Below are 22,212 nucleotides of genomic sequence, written 5' to 3' on the forward strand. Positions count from 1 at the left end.
GGACTCCCCAGCGACCCCCGTGGGCTTATCTCCGCCACTTCTCAGTCTGGTGCTCCGCAATGAACCATGCTATACAAAAAGTAAAGCCGTTGCCCACGCTGGCTTGTGGTTGGCACGATAAATGTTTCACAACAGTAGCTCGCGAACCGGTCCTTAATTGTCATGAGCACAACCATCAAAACCATGTACTCACAACCCACCTTTATCAAGTTTTAGTTGGCAATTTAATTAATTAACTAATCACGATTGACCATCGTGAGCTATCATTAAACCATCATTAAATAATAGTGAGTCATAAGTTATCCCAATAGTGTGCTAATGTTTCTAAGCATGGCTAAGCAATCATATCTAATATCTAGCTGAACCAATATATAAAGCCCAACTAGTCAAGTTATAATAACCCAAGGTATCAAGGAATAAAGTAATCAAGAACAAAAGGGCTATAACAAACAATAGGTTAATTCCACCCAATGACATTCGAAAATAAATGCAATAGTTGAATAGAAACAATAGCTTTAAACAGGATCAACATGCTCAAAGAGATGTTTGGGATCTGTGTGACTTGCCTTGCTGGCCTTGGAACTCTTCAAATTCTTCTCCTGCGAAAACGGACTCTCCGGAAACGTCGGAATCTAAATAGAAAGGAGCAAAACACCAAAACAGCACATAAACAAGCATGAACAGTACATGTGGATATTTTTAACATGTAGATCTCAATTTTAGAAAAATTTAGAGACTTGAACCAACTAAATCCGAGCTAAGATGAATTAGTTATGAATTTTTAAATATTAAATCGGATTAAAACACTTATATGGATTTTAATTGAATTATGACGCAATAATGAATTATTTTTGAAAAGAAAAGGGAATTATTGCGTCAGCGGCTAGGGTTAGCGGTGGACCGGGTGCATGGCGGCGGCTCACGGAAACGAACGGCCGAGATCGATCCATCCAAAACGGACGGCCAAGATCCAACGGTCCACGACCGGTCTACAGCGGACGGCAACGATGACGTCGACGATGACGTCACCACCGGTGGCGGCTCGGGCGCGCAAGCTCGCCGGCGAACGACGGCGCGACAACGCGAACGGAGGGCACCTACGGGTAGCGGACGGCACGACGAACTCACCGGTGACCAAAGTAGCGGCGAAGGAGCAACGGACGGCGACGGCGTCGAAGAAGAAGCGGCGGCGACCTTCGGCTTGACGACGGCGACGGTGCTCCGGCAGTTGACAGCGACGGCGAAGGGGCGGACGAGGACGGCGACGCGACGGCGACCACGACGGTGACCTCCCCGAGCGACGGCGACGACTGGAGCGACGGCGGCGCATGGCTGGAGCGGCGGCGACGACGGCGGCGCGAGGGCTCACGGCGCTAGGGCTCCACGGGCGACGAGAGACGAAGGCGAGGGTGGCGACGGGTAGCAGCGGGCTTGGGGGTCCTTTTATAGGGGCAAGGAGGCGGCGGCGAAGGCCCACGGCGACCGGCGACGCGAAGGAAAGTTTAGGGTTCGGAGGAGAGAGATCGGTCCGAATCGAACTCGAATCCACGGATTTCCAAAGCGATTTAGACGATGATTCCAAAAGGGAAAAGGTAGAGTGGATCACGGGGATCCTTTCCCCTCAACCAATTTCACCGGAACGGAAAGGGGCGGCCGGATTTGGAATGGCGGCGGTGGCACGGCGCGGCTAGGGTTTCGTCGGGAGGAAGACGATGACCCTGACAGGCGGGCCCTACCTGTCAGCGGGCGGACGCGCACGCGAGCGGCGGCTGCGGGCCGGCTTGGGCCGAGGGAGAGAGAGATGGATTTTGGGCCAACTTTCGGCCCAAAGCCAAAAGAGGATTTTAAAAAACCTTTTTCCATTTAAATTATTCATGAAATGCAGTTCCATTTATTAAAAATACTTCCTTAGCTCAAATAAATCCCAGAAAAATCTAGGAATTATAGAATTAAGCAAAGTATTTAATGAAATTTTATCTGGCCCCATTTTATATTGGAATTTATTATTTAAAATTAGATCTTCTTTTCAAGGCTTTTAAAATAAATTCTAATAATTCCAATTTAGACAACAATTTATATACTTAGGATTTTTAGGGTGTGACATCTCCCTAGTTCTACTTGGATAAGGGGTCATCTATGGGTATAAATACAAGCCCCCTAGGAGGAGAGGGGACACACCCATCATATGCCACAGATCCACAAGCAAATACAAGCCAATACGCCGCCAGATCTCGACATCAGAGATTAGCCTAGCCATACCCCATCCGGTACCTACGGAAGCCAGCAAGAGGGATCTAGCGCCATCTCTGATCTCGCCAAGTACGGACTCGAGGAGGAAGACTACCCTGTCGTCAACTACGAGTTGGAGTTCTAGACGTCAAGTCAGCAATAGTTAGATATGTTATCCCAAATATTGTATTTGTGTGATCTAGATGAACAAAGAGTGACACCGGCTTTGGCTAACAGGATGTAGGGCTATTACCTGTAAGATAAGGGGGTCCGAACCTGTATAAAAATCTCTGTCTCCATCTCTTTTAACTCAATCTCACATATACCCCGGTACCAACGATCCCTATACTGTCCAAATATCCTAGTCGTGACTATCAAACGTCGACAGAAATGACCGAAAGACCGAAGACCGAGACGAATTTTTCGGTCAAACCGAACGCCCATGAGAGGTTGTGTTCGTTTGTATTGGTTGGGAACACTCCCTTCCGGCATGAAAAATGAAGTAGTTCATTAGCACGTGATTAATTAGGTATTAGCTAGAAAAAACTTGAAAAATAGATTAATATGATTTTAAAAGAAACTTTCTTTTTTTTTTGCAAAAAACACACCGTTTAGCAGTTTGAAAAGCACGCACGTAGAAAATGAGAAAGGAGAGTTTGGAACCTAAAAAGGCTTCGCTACAAAAGAAGTAAAAATATACAGTGAAAGCCACATAAATAATGAAAATATAGAAATTGTTGTTTGATTAAAAAATAGATACCTAAGATTTATTCACGTCATTAAGAGTAAAAATTTTACTCACAGATTAAATCATGAGTAAAGTTTTTAATGATGTGGATGAATCCAGGTGTTTATTTTTTATCCAGCAGCAGTTTTCAGGTTTTTATTACATAGGTGGTTACCACTATATATATTTTCCACAAAGGGAAAAGAAACCCCTTGTCACTCGGCTCACCACTGCCAGGCAAGGGAGGGTGAATTTTTCATCTCAAAACTTTCCAATGCTGTTAGAAGTTCAGTCTGCGCATGAATTTGTAACATTCATGCATGCATGTGATTTTTTTTTGAACTATCAAGTTGTTCGTGTGTTGCAAGGGATTTAATTTGAATGTGTGTACGTTAATTAAACGGGTGGACTCACCGGTATATGTATGGAATCATCCGTATATAATAAAAGAATGTATTTCCATCATCCTAATTTTAATTAATATGCACGGGCAAAAATAGGCTGGATCATATCAGCCCTTGTAACATAACCATAATTCTTTTAAGGGCGCATATAATTGGTCTCTCATCATGCTAAGCACGCTTGTATATATATGCAACAAACTTCTCCAACAACTGGATCAGCTAACTAGCTTAATACTAGTTGTATTCCTTTCTTTAAGCATCAGGAAATTAAACACTGTGAAAGAGAGAGAGAAAAAGAAAAGGTTTAGATATCGCTTTCAGGCATGTCGGGTTCTTTCGGTTGTGTGATGTGCGCCTCCTCAACCGCATTTCATCATACACCTTACATGCACCCCGTTGATGCATCCACGTCGTCTCGTCTCGTCTCGTCGTCCTCCTCCTCACTAGCGGCTACCCTTATAAACCGCACACGAGCACACCGGCCCTCCACTCGATCATGGTCATGGCCGGCGCGATGGTCGCTGGTGCGGCCGCCGCCGCTGCGGCGATTCTTGCTCTGATGACGACGACGCAGCACGATCGGCTGGGCGAGGAGTGCGACGCGGTAGTAGCGCCGGCGGCGCAGGAGTGCGCGGTGTGCCTGTGCGAGCTCGCCGGAGCGGCGGGGTGCTCCAAACCCGAGGCGGCGGCGGCCGCCGTGCGGACGCTGCCGGGGTGCGGGCACGGGTTCCACGCGGAGTGCATCGGCAGGTGGCTGCCGTTGCGGGCCGAGTGCCCGATCTGCCGCCGGCCCGTCGTCACCGGCGCCGACGGGCAGGCGCCCGTCGCTGTGGCCGAAGCTGCGGCGGCGGCGGTGGCGGCGCCGGCGTGGTCGAGGGCGGCGAGGATGGCGTGCGAGTTCGGCGACGGGCGGGTGGTGTGGACGCGTAGCCCGTCTGCGTAGGAGCTCTGATTGATCATTATTATCTCGATCAAAACAATAGCCTCCATTTCTTTTCCATATATTGTTACTGTTTGCTAATGGTTATTACTCTCTCTCCGTTCATTGTTCCTGTAAGAGATGATATTTCTAGGTTTTTTTTTACGAAACCTAGGTAAATTTTCTCCGAGGGCTGACTAAATTTATAAAAAATATAGTAATATATTATATTAATTAGTTTAATTAAATCCAGTATTGAATATACTTTTATATTATATTGTTATCTTATTTTGTGTTAAAAATACTGGTTTATTTTTCTATAAATTTGGTGAACTTAAAAAAATAACTTGAAGACAAAAGCAAAACATTTAACGATATGTAATAGGGGGAGTACGTAATACTGTATTTGATAGTCACAAAAGAGAATTTATCTATCAATGATAAGACGGTGTCCTGAAAAATGAGGCTCATGAAACTCCACCGACATACGTGAAGAAAAAAAAAGCTTTCCCTCTCAATCGCTCGTCCTGCTAGATGATTCTAGCTGTTCAACCCTAACAATTAAAGGGAGTCGTCCCTTTCTTTTAATAGGTTTTAGCTTTTAGTTGGGTTTTTTTTGGTCGGGTCTTTTCTAGGGGTTCTTTTAGGTTAGTTATTAATGGTTTTGAATGAGTTAGTGCACAAAGAGTAGGTAGGAGCGCTCTAGATCTGTGCACACAGTCTGCGCAAACCGCCTTTCACACCTATAGCAAGCAAATCTATGAGATTATGGCCTTCTCCTTAGGCATCGATAGCGAATCATCAAGGGAAAATTCTATTTCACTTGTGCTGCCATAGAAACTTCAACCTCCACTATGGTGGAAGCCTCGATTAGGTAGCTCTTGGCTCTATCTATTACAAATTGCCATGAATCCTTCGTCTCCATCACCATCGATTTCGGTTGGGGAGGAGAGGCAACAAATGCTGCGAGCGGAGCAGGTGACGGAGCATCCGGTCTTCTCGGAGACTAGAATCGGAGCATAATTTGGGATGTGTTTAGTTTCTGAAAAAAGTTTGAAGTTTGAAGAAAGTTAGGAGTTTGGAAATAAAGTTGGAAATTTATGTGTGTAGAAAAGTTTTTGATGTGATATGATGTGATGGAAAGTTAGGAATATAGGGAAAACTAAACACGGCCTTGATAAAGGGACTATTATAATATCTATAATAATGTTGTCACAAAACAGAGGCAAAATACAATCAAGTTTCACCATGATCGACAGGCCCATACAACCTCCGCACGATCATGGTCTGGCTTGGTTTCCAGTTGGGCCACAAAATATGTTGCATGCCCTTATGTATGAGTGTATGACCAACGAACTTCAAAAAATTCATATGAATGTGTTCCAGATAAATTTTAAATGCTTACAAAAGATTTAAAAATTACAACAGTTACTGTAATTTCATTGTAATTATCCAAAGTTATAGTATAAGTAGTGTGTAACTATAATGCAATTATGTAAAGTTAGAGTGTAAGTAGTATGTAACTAAAATGTAATTTTAACCAAAATGAGCTAGCAGTATTTACTCTACGCGTATATCACTCTTTTCTTGCTCATGATGGCCAAAGCTTGATAGGATGGGTAATTAAATGGTCATGCATGTTGCTATATGAATGTGGGCAATACTACAAAGTCTTATAATATGAAACGGAGGAAGTACTTTAGCGGCACGATTCTTGCTAGACTAAAATCAAAGAGCTAAAAATGGTCTGTAATCTTGTGAAAATTATGTCGCCAGAAGTATAGCAAAACCGTTTAATAAATGGCTCTGTTTCTACTACTTAATTATACGCACAAACTTTTGTTGGCAAGTTCAGAGGGCTTTGCAGTTCCTGCAATATCTGCAAATAATATCAGTTTCCGACTTTTTTTTCCGGCCTGGCAAGAATTTTCTGTTCATAAATTTCTAATGAAGAGAGCAGGTTTTCTAATTACAAGAATAAAGTTCAGCAATCAATTGAGGTTGAGCATATGGAGTAATTCATAATATTCATTTGGCAATTGATTAGCAATAACGTCAAGTTTTGGCTGTCAAGGATTACGACTGAATTATCGAGGAGCAAAACTACTGCAGTATTAACGTAAAGCTACAAATTCTTCTGCCAAAATTGTTCAGATAGCAATTAGCAGTATTACATGGCAAGATATTATATACAGGGCAACACTGAACACCGAAATCACTAGATGAAATAATCAAATTTAAACCATTAACCAAATCAAATCAGTGGCTCAAATTCTTAATTAACCTAAACGTGTTGAAATTGACGATCAGTTCGGGCGGATAATGCTCAAACTTGATTACAGCATGCATGTGATGTGGGCCGGGAGGGGGAGAATCGAAATACCATGGTCCGTACGCTGATTTGGGCCGCGGCGGAAGGTGCAGCCCACGCGCATCCTACCGCGCGGGTGGCGCTGGCCACTTTGGACCGTTGGATGGAGATCCGATGGCTTGTGCGGTGGCGCTGCGAGAGAGGTTAGCACCACATCAGAATCCTAGGGACGATGAGACCAACTTATAAACCCGCGCGCCAACTGCCCTGGCGTCTCTTCGGAGACATCCGATAAAATTGGAACGATACAGAGAAGATTAGCATGGCCCCTACGCAAGGATGACACGCACAAATCGAGAAATAGTCCAAATTTTTTTGAGAATTCTGTCCAGGTCCCTGGAGGCCATACATTTTGTTACAGATATGCCCCTGGGCCTTCTTTATGCGCCCTCGCCTATTCTTATTTCTTACATCCAGGCCCTTACATCTTTGCAGTTTTTCCCTCGCAGTTTCTCCATTATATATACGCCCCACCGCCTCTCTTTTTTGCAACATCTTACAGATAGGTCCTTTTTTTAGTTCTTGCTGCTTTCTAGCTGTACACATCTGATGCTTACATATACGCTCCAGTGCCTTGTTAAAATATATAGAGCTTTCATTTGTAACTTTAAAGCCCTGAATTCTTCAGCTTTTCATTAATTGGTCCGTGATTGAAAAATACGTTTGTTTGTTGTTTTTGCCGGAAGTACTGGCAAATCTCCATTGAAGTGTAAAATCCTGTGTTTTGGATGTTCTTCCTTGGTTTTTGTTTATTTTTCATTGGAGCATAACGTCATTTCTTCCTTATTTACTGTTAATTGAATTATTATCTATTATTCTTCTGGGAGAGTGACTATCCTAGGTCTAGGTTTGTAATTTATCATTCATCAGTTGATAACGCAACGACATTTCTAAATTATATTTTACCTATTATTGAAGTATAGTAATAGTAATCTTGAAGGCAAACAGTACACTAACAGAAATTTATAACAAAACACTCATGTACATATGCACATTTCTCAGCAATAGCATATTATACGTTATCAACAAAAATATTTTGCATTTTATTCAACGGATAGCAGGTATCTCAAAAAGAATTTCAACGGACAAATTTTGGAATCTTAGCACGATGTGAGACCTCTTACCAAATTGTTAAGGGTTGTAGACTTGTAGTATTACAACCTTATTATTTTCATATGATTCTTAGCTCGAGGTGAGACCTCTTGAAAAAATTCCTAAGAAATAAAGTGCACATCCTATTTCTTTATTTTTTTCCTTTTCCTTTAATTTGGAAATTCCACGAACCGAATAAACCCTAAAAGGCATGGTCAGCTGGCCTGACCGGTCCTCTAGTAGCAAAGTCGTTCTAGATTCAAGTGTTTAATTAACTGAATATGTCTTCACAATTGTCACCACATTAGCACTATAAACGTTGAAACAGACAAAAGCCATTGCTCCACCAGATAGGAATAAGTTGACTTTAGGTCATCCATTTTGTCGCCGAGTCTAAAATTCACCTCTAAACTGAAATACCAGGTTTAGACCATCCCCCAACTCACAATACTGTATCAACTTTAGTCTTTCAGCAGCATAGTGGCCAGGTTTGGCTGACGTGATGAGTTGGACTCATGTGAGACATGCATATGCATGCTAGCGGCCAACTCTTCTCCCTCCTCTCCCCCCCTCCCCCTCCCCCGTGTCACGCGCCCTCCCCCGTCCATGAGCACTTGGAAGACGTCCATGACAGATGTTGGAAGGCCAAGCAAGACGTTGATGCTCTTTCTCTCCTTGCCGTGCATGAGGAAGAGGGATCACCTCCTCCAACAGCGTGACGGGGTCGGATATCATTGGCTCCCCCCACCTGAAGTCGGCATCGTGGAAGACAAGCTAGGACCACATCATGATCAACAGTGTCGAAGCCAGCGATGGCCACGCCCGCATCACGTTGAAGTATTCCAATGCTGACCTCATGTACTCGTACCGCAGTACCCCCCTCGGGAGCGGCAACGTCGCCTGTCCATGATGAACCGTAGCTTCATCTGTTGCTCCGACGCGAGGTCCAAAGCCCAGACAGTGCCTCAAATGTGGTGCGCCGCCTACTGAGGAGATTCTCGTTGTCATCGTTAGCGATGGCGAGCGCGTGGATGTGCTCCAGGCGGTCCGAGTCGAAGTAGAAGGACCGGTACAAGAGCTCCCGCGTGCCGTAGAGCGTCACCATGTCGAAGACGTCAGTGATCTCCTCAACTTGTGGTGTTTGATGAAGATCACCAGCAGGTTGTGTGTCCTCGTCATGCGCCCTCCCATCGGTGCCCTCCCCCCCCCCCCCCCCGCCCCCTCGGGTCAGCTGCCCTTCTCCAAGGCTCGCGCGGGGGAGAGAGAGGGCCATTAACATGTGGGGCCCACATGGGTCCCACTTACCACATTTGCAAAAACCGGCCACTATACTACCAAGGGAGCAAAATTGACACGGTATTATAGGTTGGCGGATGGGCTGGTATTTCGGTTCAAGGAAGAATTTCAGACTTTGCGACAAATTAAGAAACCTAAGTGAACTTATTCCCACCAAATATACGTTGCTTCAGTTGGGCCCATTGTGGAGCCAAGTGAAACCAAATTAGCTTATCCTACAAACCAAACACGCGAGTGGAATCATCCCAACCCTAAAAATCACGGATGGTTTCATTCCATCTCACCTAGTCCCAGAACAAAACACACTTATGTGTGATATCTCATACTAAGTTTGTTTATTTTAGGATCAAGACTCTATTTATTCTTAGTTACAGCTTATAAGCCACAGATATACTACCAATGTAATGAAATATAGTTTTATGGTAAGACTTCTTTTTATCATGTTTTACGGTAAGACTTTACATTCTGACGTAAGTAGTCCAAAAGTGAAGATCGTAACAATAGTTAATTCGAAAGTTAAGATGTAAGTTTTAACATTATATTTGTAATTATATGAAGAAGAGAGATAAAAAGTGAGCATTTATAGTCAGTTGTATCATAAGCTCTAATAAACTACTCACTCCATTTCAAAATATATGACACATTTTGTTTTGTTAGGATAAGACTTCAATCAACAATTATTTAATAAGATATCTTTTATTTAATATAAAAATATAATCATTTTTTAGATAATATAAAAATATAATCATAACTAAGTATTCTTAAATATGAATTTTATTTATTTATTTTTGTGTAACAAAAATTATATCCTCGCAAAGTAATTGTTGGTCTAAAGGCCCTCTTTGTTTAGGCTTAGGCTTATTGGCCTAGACTTTTAAGTTAGCTTATTGGCTTATATGATTTATAAGCCAATGAATTTAATGTCCTAAGTTTAGTGGTGGAGTCATACATCTGTCTCATATAAGCCAAAAAAGCTTCTCCAACCTAGCTTTTGGCTTAATAGTGTTAGAGTGGCTTATGGCTTCAAAAAAGCCAAATGAAAAAGCTGCTTGTTTGTTTTAGCTTAGACTTTTCAACTTATAAGTTGGCTTATAAGCCTAAACAAAGAGGCCTAAGACTTTTCCCCTACGAAATAAATACATCCAATATTCTAAAACAGATGGAGTACTTTTGTGAGAGCTAGAGAGGTGAGCTATATATATTAATGATATTCTAGTGTATATCAACAGCAAAGGACTATTAGATTGGTGGTAAATTATGTGATATCAGTTAATTAACTATATTATTGAACTTGATATAAACCTGGCCTACCATGTTTGCCTGTACGGTGGGCCTCGTGCCCTACAGCGATGAAATTGGATGGTGTAGCCGTGAGAGCTCCACGACCGACCTTTGGTCCGCTCATAATTGGAGCAAATGTCGGTGACAAAGCCCATGCAAATATGTGGCTCGCCCTCGTCGTGAAAGGATAGCCACGCAGTTAAATATTACTTCCTCCGTTTCACAATATAAGTTATTTTAGCATTTTTCACATTCATATTTAACTGTGCGCCACATTTATATTTTTCACAGTTAAATATGAATGTGAAAAATGCTAAAATGACTTACATTGTGAAACGGAGAGAGTAGTTGCAGGCTCCAGATCAGAGGAGGCTGTGGCTGTGTTGTTGCTTTGCAATTGCAGTTGCCAGAGAGTGAAGATCCTGAGGCAGTGAGGCAGAAGTACTGTACAATGTGCCAAGCTGCCAATCACATATGGTGCGGGAGTACATATCGCCCTGTTTGGTCGGCAGGTCAAATTTCTCGAATCGATCGAGCGAAAGCTAACTTTTAGATTTCCTGTGATAGAACATATTCGCGCGAGTTTTAAGTTCTAAATTTAATACTAATGCTTTGATTTACGGGTAACTAGAAAGATATACTCATATGTAATTCGTTCTATATTATAAGTCGTTTGAATTTTTTCTTAGTCAAATTTTTCAAAGTTTAATCAAATTTATAAAAAAATGTAGTAGTATTTTCAACGCAAAACAAATATATTATCAAAATACATTCAATGTTATATTTAATTAAACTATAATCTATTTTAGATGTTACTAAATTTTTATATAAAATTTATCAAACTTAATTTGTTAGGCTAAGAAAAAAGTTAAATATGAAACGAAGGGAGAATGTGGTAACTTTATCAATGTAAAAACTCAATCACTCGAAAGTGCTCGTAAGGATAGAGCGTCCATATACGCGTGCGCAAACAGGGTTGATCATTTCGCGTGGTCGTATATGATCAGCGTATACGTTCACGCTGTGTTTTGGAAAAGAAAATCACATCAACTACAGCTTGTCATATACTCCCTTCAGTACCGGTTAAAAACTTTGTACATGCTACGCTAGCACATGCTGCACATCACCTGAGGGTTAAACATTAGCACTACTTTTTTCTCTCTCTTTTTATTGCTAAGAGCAAGTTTAATAATATAGCCAATAACTAGCTCCAGATCATCTATAGTCAATTTAATAGCCGATTCATAAAATAGTTACCTACTATCCGTCCCAATATAGACGTAGCAATCTAGGATGAGAATAGACATATGGGGACTACACACATTCGAATCCCATCCTAGGTTGCTACATATGGGGACGGAGGGAGTATAAGCATATAATACACTATTAATATTTGGTCTCACCTGTTGTACACACATTGCATCTTATAGTCCGTACTGCAGCTGGCTACAAATTATCTCTAGCCCACTGTTTTTCTCTATTCTCTTTTGGGCTTGTTTGGTTTGCTATCATGCCAAAATACTAGCAATACCAAACCATAGGCAAATTTTGATAATTCCAAATGTTTTTGACAACTTATGTCTCTTAGTAGCATATTTTGATATCAAACCAAATACTAGCCAAACTACTATTTAAAATGCCAACAATTTTGTAGGACATATTTTGGCATCAAACCAAAATAACCCTTTATCTTCTCGAAATATGTTTATAACTAGCTTATAGCCTGCTATTATACCTGCTCTAATAGTATGTGCAAATGACACTTATCTTATCAATAAATTGAGTTGTCTCAGAGTTACTAGTCACTAACCGCAAATTATTGCTCATGTATTTCTCTCCGAGAAACTAGCCTTTTACTAGTACACTGTTATACAGCCAAAACAACGTACGTGACAAAACAAATACAAACCCAGTCAGTACATTTGAAACAGTGCCACCGCTACGTATAGACAAAGATTGCCAACGGTAGATACGTACTCCCTCCGTACTCGTAAAGAAAATCGTTTTGGACATGTAACGACACGTTCTCCAAAACACAATTTTAACTTCTTGTTTCTATAAAAAAAATTATTGTAAAGTGATATATATATATATATATATTTATAAAAATATTTTTCAAGACAAATCTATTCATATAATTTTTACGTTTTCAAACTCAACAATTTAAGAGTTATTCATGATTTATATTCCTAAGGTTTAACTTAAATATTGTCTTAAACGACTTCCTTTCCTTTATGAGTATGGAGGGAGTACGTAGTCAAGAAGGAAGTTGGGTGCCACCGGTTGGTAGCGAGATCGCGATAGTTGGTAAATACATAATTAAGGTGTAAAGAAAAAACGAGAAATTAAAGATAATAGTGGCACAAATCTGAGAGCAATAACACTGGGTTGGTTTGGTTTCACATATCTTGGCCCCATTATCCCCCAGAGGAAAACCGGCCAAAAAAGAAAAGAAAAGGTAGTAGAATTAATCGCCATATAGTCGGCAGGTTCGGCTGTTTGGAATGAGAAAAAGATGAGCAGCAAAAGGCAGCAAGCAGAGCCCCACAGGGACGAGTCCATCCATCCACCATGGACAACTAATTAAAGTGGGGAAATGAGTAAGTTTCCGGCAGCAATCGGCGGCGAGACGAGCAGCTAGCGGCGGCCCACTCGCTGCCTGGCCTTTTCTTTCGGCTTTGGTTCGTCCTCCTGCTGATCTGTGTCTGGGAGAAGAAAAAAATGAAGAAATATGTTAAATGATGGGTCATTAACACATAACTAAGTCTTAATTATTTAAATTTAATAAGCTGATTAATAATACATTTTTAAAATGTTTTTTCTCTATTTTTTAATAAAAATATAGTGTTTAGTAGTTTAAAAGACGTACTCATGAGACCAATATTTTCTATCTTTGTGGTGTGAACCGGTGTCATCAGTTTATTATAGAATAAAATTTAATTTGTAGATAAGATTTTTATATATCTGTTCTTATAAATCTAAAAATAACTTGAAAAAAAACTGCGTTGAAAATATTTTAAAATCAACTTGAGAAATAACTTTGAAAATTTAATTTTTAATCTTTTTTAACTTATTAGGACAATCAACAGAACCTAATCAGTGAAATGAAAGGGAGGAGACCGGGAAAAGCTCCTGTATGCCTGCCTCCGTACGGCCCACCGCGCGACTCCAGGCGTCCGTCCCGCCGGAGATTCCGATCTGCCTCCGCCGGATTTTAATTAATTAATTAATTAATTGCGCACCAACAGGTTCCAAATTAGGCAAATCCCACTGAATGAATTTGCTAGTATAGCTTAAACAAATCTTATCATAGGCAAAAATGAACATATCGTTTTTCTCTTTAAGACGATGAAAGATAGGAAATACATCTCCAGCCTCTGCAGTCCAGATACTGCAAAACATAACAAATCATGTTTGATTTATTGACATTTTTAACCTTACCATTTAGTGGGAGATATTTTTAGAACAAACTTTCTTTTACTTCTTTTGAAAATCGAATTTTAAGGACATACTTACCATTTTTTACTATAAAATTTGGCATTTTTCAGTATATTCTTTTTAACAAAGCTTCACATCAGTCAGTACTTCTGGTTAGGAACTGGTCACATTGTGTGTAGGTACGAACCAAGTTACCACAACCAATCATGCTATCTACTCTCTCCGTCCTTACAATATAAGGATTTTAATTTTTTGTTTGCACTTTTTGACCACTCGTTTTATTAAAAAAAATTGTACAAATATAAAAAAATGAAAATTTATGATTAAAGTACTTTGGATAATAATGTAAGTCAGAAATAAAATAAATAATAATTCTAAAATTTTTTGAATAAGACGAATGGTCAAACTGTACAAATAAAAGGTTAAAATCCCTTATATTATGGGACAAAGAGTATCGCTCAATATCTACCGAGTTTAGTACGGCGGGAACAAGCTTTATGTTTACGAATTCACGCACAATTAAGCACCAACCGTGGCCGTCGATTATTAATTACGAGTAGTACCTGTATATAATCATATTGTTTGTACATATGCGCTGAGGAGCAAATAAAATGGCTCAGCTCAGCTTGGAAACAAAGCTTGTCGATCGAACGGTGCAAAGGAGACACTGTACCTGGTCCTGTAACTACAGCAAAATGACAGAACGGATTATGAATTTGGACACATAGGCTTTTAATTATCGCGAACAGAGAAGTCAGTGCCCCCCATCCTTCCATTATTGCTCCTCATCTAGGGCATTCATTTGCCATAGATACGGCCCATCTAGGCCCTACACTTAACTCATCAATGGCTATTATGTACGGTGCCTTGAGAAAACATCTTTTATTATGGCACGCTCTCCGAGTATATATATCCTATAGAATTTAAATCAAAAGTTTGACATGCATTAAGGCCAATATTTTTTTTTGTTAAGGCCACTCCATTTGAGGTGTGTGTTCTAATGGTGACAAATAAGTAAGGGGGCAATTGCTTATTTAATCATGTTTTGAATCCTAACAACCAATTTGATCGTACTTTTTAGAGTTTGCTTATTTGACCCTTCTTTTAAAAAACGAAACTCCCGTCTAACCCTGTTTCCACTAGCCCGTTAAGTTTTGATTTAAAATAAAAAAAGAAATGCAACTAATATTCATAATACCCAGAATACCCTTAGGAAACCCAATCCATCCACCCAACCCTATCCACATTTCTCTCTCTCTCCTTGCGGCGGCGGCGCTGATGGGGCGGCGGCAGCGGCGCTTTGAGGGGGCGGAAGGAGGGAGCGGCGGCAGCGGCTCACGGAGGGGCAAGTTGCGGCGGCGGCGCATGGAGGGGGTGAGCGGCCTCGCCGGCTCGTGGAGGGAGGGAACGGCGGCGGCGGCGGCAGCAGCTGAGGGAGAAGACCCACGCTGCCAGCGCCTCGTGGAGGGAGGGAGCGGCAGCGCAGCCGGTGCGTGGAGGAAAGAAGGAGGTGGCTTCGACGCGTAATGATGGAGGCGCCGGCGGCAAAGGCACAGGCGCGCGGAAGGAGGGAGGAGGCGGAGGCGGCGGCTCCAGATCTGCTGACCGCAGCTCGAGCTCCACCACCCAGACTCACCGCCGCCACTCCTCGTCGTCACCAAGACCGGTGCCGGCTCATCGTCTTGCCGATCCGTGGAGGAGAAGAGAAGAGAAGAGAAGATAAGAGAGTAGAGAGGAGAGGAGGGGTGGAGAAGAGAGAACTGATGGGTGGGTCCCACATGTAATAGGTCAAATGAGTAAGGCAGAAGAGATATTTTGTGCTTTAGTTAACACCGTTAGTTGCCCTTAACAGAACAGGGTCATCAGGGTCATACGGGAGCTTCCTTTTTGAAAATGAGGGTCAAATAAGCAAACTCCAAAAAGTAGGGTCAAATTGGTAGTTAGGGGTTCAAAACGGGGTAGAAATAAGCAATTGTCCCATAAGTAATTGGTATTTAATTGATAATTAAATTAGCTTATACAATGTATTTTGGGAAAATTAAAAATATATCCTATAATTCAATTGAAGTTTGGCATTCCACAACATAAGTTATTTTTATTGTAAATCCCCACCCCTAATTAATTTTGTTAAAAAATCGTCCTAGTATATGTGTGCTTAACCGAATCGATATGTTTTCATAAATTGTGATGCGTCTACGTGGTATTTAACAAAATTAAATACTTCTAAGAATATAATCTTAACAGTTTTTGGAGATTGCACAAATAGAATCGCTGATGATGGTTAAGCACGTGTGCACTGGGGTAGTTTTTGCAACAAAATCGAGTATAGTGATGAGCATTTGCAACAAGATGACTTATGGAGTGTAATGTTAAACCTCAGATGACTTCTGGGATGATTTTGTAATTTTTCCATGTATTTATTTCATGCTCTCACACATACTCATGAGTAACATATAAAAGATGTTCGTACTGGGAATAGACATGATTTTTCATCTCTCACTTTATTAATTTCTTATCACATCAATAAAAAAGTTGACATGTCATGCTATTTAATGTCATGCTATTTAAAATAGTGAAGTTGTATTCACTATTAAGGGTTTAATTTAAATCTCAGTGCTTACAAATATTCCGAATGTGATACGAGTCTCTTCTCGGTTTAAACAAGTGTAAAAGTGTATATTCGTGAGTGCATACGTTGTGATGTGTGTACAAGCATGTTAGATGTAGGTGTGTACGTTCTCCTTCTAATCATTTCTTTTCTTTACCACTGGCCATTTACTAAAACCTCTCCATGATATTTTTAATTCACGTAAAGACATCAGTGTAGTGTGCACACCATGCATCAATTATCTTGATATTGTAATAATTATTATATTTTAGTGCGTACCAGCACTACCATTAGTTTCTTACATTTCAATGTGATAAATAATTACATAACTCTTTCAATGTGACAAAGTAGTGTGTATATGACTCCATTTATTAGAGTTTAAATTTCGATAACTATAATTATGTTTTGTGGGTGTGTTTTTATCTTCTGCATGATAAGTTTATTAGAGGGTGAGTACTCATAGGCATGTGTGCGAGCATATACACATGGAATCATCCGTTCCCAACATGCACGGTGTGCACGAAAAATGGAGCGGTTTATTAGTGCGTGATTAATTAAGTATTAGCTATTTTTTTAAAAAAGGATAAATATGATTTTTTTAAGCAACTTTCGTATAGAAACTTTAAAAAAAAAGCACCGTTTAGCAGTTTAAAAAACGTGCGCGCGGAATACGATAGGCAGGGGTTAGGAACCCAATGCTCCAAACACAGCCTTAACCTGAATAAAGTTGAGTGCATTTGGATGCCATGTTCATGTTTGATTTCTAGTAGTGGGTGTTTATGTTGTAGCTTGTAGGCACTTGATGTGGTTGGCCATTGTCTTGATTATAACCTCCGAGAGATATGATGTTGCAATTTTTTTGTATTAAATCAGATATGAAATGTATGGCGGTATGGAACTGTGGATATATGAGATCTTACATGTAACTAAAAACAATTAGCAACTTTAATAGTTTAGACATAAAATGAGTTAGAAATAGTCTTAGGAGACTAAAAGTGATCAAACAGAATCAATTGTGCGAGTAAAACAAACTTTTCCCTCCAAATCATGACACAAGAAATTCGAATGGTTCCGTAGTCCATCGCCCTCGCTCAGTGACTCATATCACCCCACAATTCACATATTCTTAATCCCAAAATACATAGATTTTCTTTTTACTAATAATCAGTTTCAAAAAAACCTTTTAAAATTGTTTTTGATGTGTCTCTATCCCTCCAACATTGACCAGTCGGCACTCACACCACTATATCCCTTCCCCTTGTCTCCTCACCTCCCTCCCTCCCTCACTCACTCACTTTCCCCTCCTCCCTCCCTCCCTCTAAACCCACCTCCCCGTCCAAATTTAATTCACCTCAACTCAACTCAACTCAAATCCTCTTCTTATCCTCTCCCCAAATTCCAAATTCCAATTCAAATTCCAATTCCAAATCCTTCACCACTTGCCCGTATATAACACCCCCTCTCCTGTGCACAGCGGCTCGATTCCATTCCATTTCCACTCCCCAATTCACACTCAGATTTCTTCTTGCGGCGGCGGCGGCGGCCAAGAACGCGAGGAGAGGGGCGGACTCGGTGGCGACGAGGGATCGATGGCGGTGACGGGGACGTCGGTGGCGGCCGCGGCGACGATGCTGGCGGCGGCGGCGGCGATCTTCATCACGTTCGTCGTGTGCTTCTACCTCTTCCTCTGCGCCAAGAGGTACCGCGGTGCCGCGCCCACGATCGGCGGCGGCAGCGGTGGGGGAGGGAGGGGACGCGCGCGGTTCGTGTTCGGGGGCCCCGGGGACGGCGGGTGCGGAGGCGGGAGGGGGCTTGACGAGGCGGCCATCGCGGCGCTGCCGACGAAGGTGGTGGCGGCGGCGGCCGAGGGGGGCGACGGCGGCGACCCCGCGGCGGACTGCGCCGTCTGCATCACGGAGCTCGCCGCCGGGGAGTCCGCCCGCGTGCTGCCGCGGTGCGGCCACGGGTTCCACGTCGAGTGCGTCGACATGTGGCTCCGGTCAAACTCCACCTGCCCGCTCTGCCGCTGCGCCGTCGTCGACGAGGCGCCGCCGCCGCCGCCCGCCGTGCGCCCGCCGGAGGCTGACGCGGAGTCGCCCAACTTCCCCACCAACGTGCTCTTCTTCGGCTCCCAGGACGCCGTCAGGACAGGCGGCGCCGCCGCGGCAACGCCGCCGCCGCCGCCTCCGCCGTCCCATCATCAGCAGCAACCGGCCTTCCCGCCGCAGCCGTCGGCGGGACCCATCGCCGGAGTCGCCGCCGTGGTGGAAGCGGCGAGGATAGCGGCCCTGCGGCGGCTGCTGGGCTGCGGCGGCGCGACGCCCCCGCCCCCGCCGGCGCCGGCGCAGGGCGACCGCGACGTGGAGATGGGCCTCCCCGGCGGCGAGAGCAGCGCGTCGCGGCCGGCGACGAAGCCGCAGCCAGGTTCTTGATTGCGAGATTTCTCCTCCATCAACTCCCAATCCTCCTCCTCTTCTTCTTCTTGTTCCACTCTTCTCCTTTTGAGCCATTGAGGCATCGAGAGGAAGCAAGTGTACAGATCCCCAATATGTATAACCAACTATATATAAATCTATAATATAGTTACAAGATTTGGATGAATTTTGTCAAATCTCTTCTTGCTGTTGATTGCCATAGCTTATGGATGATCCAATTACTCCTGCTACTATTTTGCATAATAAAATATCTACTCATCTCCAGTGCTTGGAAGAGTAAAAATCACTTCTTTTTTTGAGTGGAAGAAGTAAAAAAAAAAAAACACATCTTTAACCCAGTAGTATATATTAGTGCAAAATGTCAAATTCGTGATCTCAATCATCTCTCTGTTGAGAGCAGCATCATCTGTGTCCTGTGTAGGCACATGTGGTCATGTTGGACACGAAAGCAAAAGATTTGACTAAAAGCAAAAACCAGTTACTCCTACTAACTACTACCCCAGTCCTACCTGACAAATATCTGAGTACACTAACACTAAACCCTGCCGTCCCTGTTACAGAAACCAACAACAGCTGCTCTGTCTCTGCTAAGCTCAGCTTAAGTAAAACCTGTACTTTACCCTAATGCAGCAAATGCATCAGCTTATGTACTACTCTTGTCCTAGCTCTCACCTCCTCCTTGGCATCTTCTTCTCCCATGGACCAAATGACCAATCCTGTCAGCCAATGCGAGTTACTTCCCCTTGCTCTCCGCAACTGTACAGTGACTCCGACCGACGCTCGTCGTTCTGAACATCGATACGCTGTTAGGCCGACCAAATTTCATTAAGATTTTGAACATTGACACGGTTCTGTGACATGCTATTAGACCGACCAAATTTTATTAAGATTGGGAGTACGTACAAAGCTTAGGCCGCATTCCACGAATGAGATTGTTAGAGCTCACTGGTAGGACGATCTGAGCAAATTCAAAGTTAGTGCTCGAGTGAATAATTTGAAACACTGTGGTAACAAACACAACTGAAGAAAGCAGTTAGTAGCAACTGAACTGAACTGAACCAAGCAGGAGAGGGGGCCTGGTGTAATAATTATATTGCTCCTAGTACGAGCAGTGCATGTTAATCAGATCCAATCAGATTGGATCAAGTTTGAACAAACAAAGCAGGCTGACTGGACACTCCGGGTAGTTAGTTGGCCGGACTGCACACGTGGCAAGGATTAAGGAGGAATGAGTAATCAAATCAAAAGGGTATAATACTACATGGACGATGGATCGCTGTTTGTGTCTGAAATTCTGAATCTGAACCGGAAATGCGTTATGGATTGGATTTGGATAGGCATTGGCCGTGTCATCCTCCTCATCGCCATAAGCCCCCCATAATCACAAGGCTACAAATCCATCGCTGTCCGGATGATTACTCATTAATTAAATAAATATCGCCCTCTCTACGCGGGGTCCGAGCAGAGAGCAATCGCCATCGCCGCATGGTTCATCTCGGTTTGCTTCCCCTCTCTTCCTCAACCTGCTCTCTTCTCTAACCGCATATTTTCATTTATACTTATATTTATTATTAGTTAAATTTAAATTTTTAATTTTTAATTTGAAGTTGATATTTTGGGGTTTTTTATCAAAGTTGTTTTTAATCTTTGTTTTCAAATCGCTAAAAACACGTATATAAAAGTTTTATTCATAAATTATCTTTCGTTTAAATATGTGGTTTGGCTTATTCCTTGAGAAGCCAAACGATGGGGGCGCTTCTTCTGTTCTTGCTATGCCAAAATATATTTTGACCGCGGATGAGAACGAGTTCGTCTTCTTCTCCTCCTTCCTCTTGCGATTGCAAACGTAATGTGCACCTGTCGTTCACGATATTTCTAGACTAACGCTTCCATCGCTGTCAAAATTTAAATTTTGAAATCTACTTTTGAAGCTGATTATTAATTTTTTTTATTACAGTTTATTTTTAAGATTACCTTTTAAATCGTTAATGACCTGTATATTGAAGTTTTACCAACAATATCTAGTTTTAATTAGTTGCTCGGCATTAGGTAAACCTGCTCAATCTTGTAAGTTGTAACTCATCTCTAGGATGTTAACAGTAGCAGATGATGAAAAAATGTGGTTTGATTTTGACCCTTCTTTATTTTGGCGTTTTGGATTGTTTCTTAATTGCTTTTACCTATGGAGTGTCTCTGTTTCGGTTTGGTGATTACCGAGATGGTCAAGTGGTTGGCATCAGAAAGTATCCATGGATGTGCTTATTTCACTTTCTTAACCACCAATTTCTTCTTCTTTTTCTCTTTGAGGGTGGCTGATCAAGATGGATCATGTAATTTAAATTTTGAACGCGATGATCTGCTTGTTGCGGATGCGGATAGCGATCTTGTTAATTTTGAATTCTCAATTAATCTTGTCTTTCAGCAGGTTGGCTGTATCGTATGTACATGTATGACAACATGATAGAGATATATACCTGGCCTTGTCTTTTTTTTTTTCTTCTGTGATGATAGAGAAACAACGTTGACTCTGTATGTGTACATGACAACATTAATCTATATCTGTTTTTTGAAAATGGTTTGTTTCTATTTCTTTGCTTTTGAAAGAAATCTTTTCTTTGCTTTTAAGCAAGTATAATATGGAACAATTGCTGACATGATTGTGCCCATGACTCTGAAATCTTTTAATGACGTTGTGGGTCGAAATTAGCAGGAATAAATGGGCGCCCCAAGCTGCATAAGTTGTTTACATGGTTTGGTCCCCGACTAGAATCACACGGTTCACGAATAAACTTGTACGCAATATCCAAAATGCATGGTCCTACTAAGTACTAAAATATGTGCAACTGAACTTTCCGATACTTTTGACTACTATACATATCGGCGTGATTCTCAAAGGGAAGAAAAATCGAATGTCCGGCATTTCTGCTTCGAGCAACTAGAGACCTACCGAGATTTAGCACAAATTTCCACCTCGAACTGACCCGTTCTAAATCTACTTGTAATGAATATATGAAGATTATATAGGCGGTACGCTTCCCGAGCTTCTAAATATATATATATATATCTGTATCCTCTTAAATATTATCATAAAATTAGATAATCGGTCCATTCGGTTGAAAAGAACTGGCCAGATCTTGTTCCTCGGTAGAATTGTTGGGCGACATCGCATGGGCCAGAGTTTTCCTAGTAAGGTGATATTGGTCGATCTGATCTGGATTTTCCTCTTTCTTAAAGCTTTTTTTTTGTTTTTGCCAATTTTAGCGTGTTATATTCAGCCCTGTTTGCTGTAGAGGACAGAGATATCACTCCTATCATCTAAACAGACATTACATTCCTTTATTCCTTGAGAATTATGTGGTAACCAAAGCTTCTTCCCTCGTCCGCCAAAAAAACCATATAAAAAATATATGTA

General features: G+C 41.9%; 2 protein-coding genes and 1 non-coding gene across 3 annotated transcripts; all 3 read left to right on the plus strand.

The window, feature by feature from the left end:
- The first annotated feature begins 3,681 nt into the window (after positions 1 to 3,681).
- On the plus strand, positions 3,682 to 4,417 carry LOC127768056 (E3 ubiquitin-protein ligase Os06g0535400-like). Its single transcript, XM_052293566.1, has one exon. The coding sequence runs from the start codon at positions 3,857 to 3,859 to the stop codon at positions 4,301 to 4,303; it is 447 nt and encodes a 148-aa protein (XP_052149526.1). The 5' UTR covers positions 3,682 to 3,856; the 3' UTR covers positions 4,304 to 4,417.
- A 2,445-nt stretch (positions 4,418 to 6,862) lies between these two features.
- LOC127769140 (U6 spliceosomal RNA) lies at positions 6,863 to 6,965 on the plus strand. Its single transcript, XR_008016707.1, has one exon. It is a non-coding gene; the product is annotated as a U6 spliceosomal RNA (small nuclear RNA).
- Positions 6,966 to 17,622: 10,657 nt separating this feature from the next.
- On the plus strand, positions 17,623 to 18,966 carry LOC127765363 (E3 ubiquitin-protein ligase EL5-like). The gene has a single exon (XM_052290244.1). The coding sequence runs from the start codon at positions 17,955 to 17,957 to the stop codon at positions 18,795 to 18,797; it is 843 nt and encodes a 280-aa protein (XP_052146204.1). The 5' UTR covers positions 17,623 to 17,954; the 3' UTR covers positions 18,798 to 18,966.
- The last annotated feature ends 3,246 nt before the right edge of the window (positions 18,967 to 22,212 follow it).

Source organism: Oryza glaberrima, chromosome 3 (assembly GCF_000147395.1).
Source record: "Oryza glaberrima chromosome 3, OglaRS2, whole genome shotgun sequence".
NCBI lineage: Eukaryota > Viridiplantae > Streptophyta > Magnoliopsida > Poales > Poaceae > Oryza > Oryza glaberrima.

What these genes read in the sequence shown, in the direction of transcription:
- LOC127768056 (XM_052293566.1), top strand. Translation starts at nt 3,857, where the DNA reads ATGGTCATGGCCGGCGCGATGGTCGCTGGTGCGGCCGCCGCCGCTGCG.
- LOC127765363 (XM_052290244.1), top strand. Translation starts at nt 17,955, where the DNA reads ATGGCGGTGACGGGGACGTCGGTGGCGGCCGCGGCGACGATGCTGGCG.